Raw genomic sequence first — 1,327 nt, 5'->3', positions numbered from 1 at the left:
AAAAAAAAAAAGGAAACTAGTGGTTGGAGAGATGGCTCAGCAGTTAAGAGCACCTACTGCTCTTCCAGATGTCCTGAGTTCAATTCCCAGAAACCACATGGTGGCTCACAACCATCTGTAATGGGGGTCTAATGCCCTCTTCTGGTGTGTCTGAAAGACAGTGTACTAACATACATAAAATAATAAATCTTTAAGAAAAAAAAAAGAAATTATTGAGTATATAAATCTCTAAGAAACAGAGTGACAGAATGTAGGAAGTAGAAGAAGAAACGGGTAACTTTCCCCCCACACACACACACACAAAATCTCTTCCAGCTTTATAAACTGAAGATTGTAAAGATTAAGGAATAGACTTGCACAGCGGTGATGTCAAGCCAGGGCATGAGCCCTGGTCTTCGAAATATGTGTTACATGCAGCACTGTGTATATCTGAAGGGCATGCATACGTGCAGCAGCTGCAAGCTCCTGTTGTGGAGCCGCTGTGCTTCCTCAGAGTCGGAGGGTGAAATGAAATCTCTTCCTTAGGTACTGCGGAAGTCTGTATTGTAATATTGCCTAGTATTAAAGCTTATCTCTCTTTTCAGGGATTGCAAATATTCATTCTCTACACTGTTCGAACAAAAGTATTTCAGACTGAAGCTTCCAAAGTACTGAAGTCACTGTCATCATCCTTTGACAGAACGAAGCCAATGCCTTCAATAACCCCACTGAAACTGCGTGTAAGGATGTACAATATGCTCAGGTCCCTACCATCCCTAAATGAACGCTTTAGGCTGCTAGAGCCATCTGGAATGACTGAGGAAACATCATTATCTTGAAAGTGACCAAGCAAAATCAAGTGCCTAACAAGACTGTTACCCATGACGGTCTTTTGATTCCAACTCATAAGAATTGTATCTGTTTATGTTATTCTCTAATTGTCCTACAATTTTTTCCTGAATGCATGTTAAGGTTGTTTATTATCACAGGGAGAATGTATTTGGTAGCTCTTTGTGGTTTTTCACTATATTACTATGTGAGTCAAATGAAGAATCATACATATATATTAAGATGACCATAGTTACTAAGTTTGCATGACACACTTTGACAATTATGCAGAACTCACAACAAATTATTTCACGATGAGAAACAATATTACCTTCTAGAACACAGTGGCTCCTGATGAGTACAGGGAGTTGCTTACAGACATTAAACTTTTGCCAATGAATTGTTTGGCAACCAGTCTCCTCTTTAGGAAAAGGTGTTTTGTTTAAAAAGTGTTTTGTGACAAGAATAATCAACTCTGTAAGAAATGGATAGAGAGATAGATTAGTAGACTGCTAAACCT

General features: G+C 38.7%; 1 protein-coding gene across 1 annotated transcript in view; it reads left to right on the top strand.

The window, feature by feature from the left end:
• Positions 1-966, top strand: part of Adgrg7 (adhesion G protein-coupled receptor G7) — a 65,640-nt gene extending 64,674 nt beyond the window's left edge. Inside the window, exon 16 of the mRNA XM_021184877.1 lies at positions 585-966. Coding sequence (XP_021040536.1) covers positions 585-818 — 234 coding nt within the window. The 3' untranslated portion in view covers positions 819-966. The remainder of the gene's footprint in view (positions 1-584) is intronic.
• Positions 967-1,327: the final 361 nt, after the last annotated feature.

The sequence above is a fragment of the Mus caroli genome, chromosome 16 (assembly GCF_900094665.2).
Source record: "Mus caroli chromosome 16, CAROLI_EIJ_v1.1, whole genome shotgun sequence".
Taxonomy (NCBI): Eukaryota; Metazoa; Chordata; class Mammalia; order Rodentia; family Muridae; genus Mus; species Mus caroli.
The sequence above is the reverse complement of the archived record's forward strand: the minus strand, read 5'-3'. Positions and strand labels throughout refer to the sequence as shown.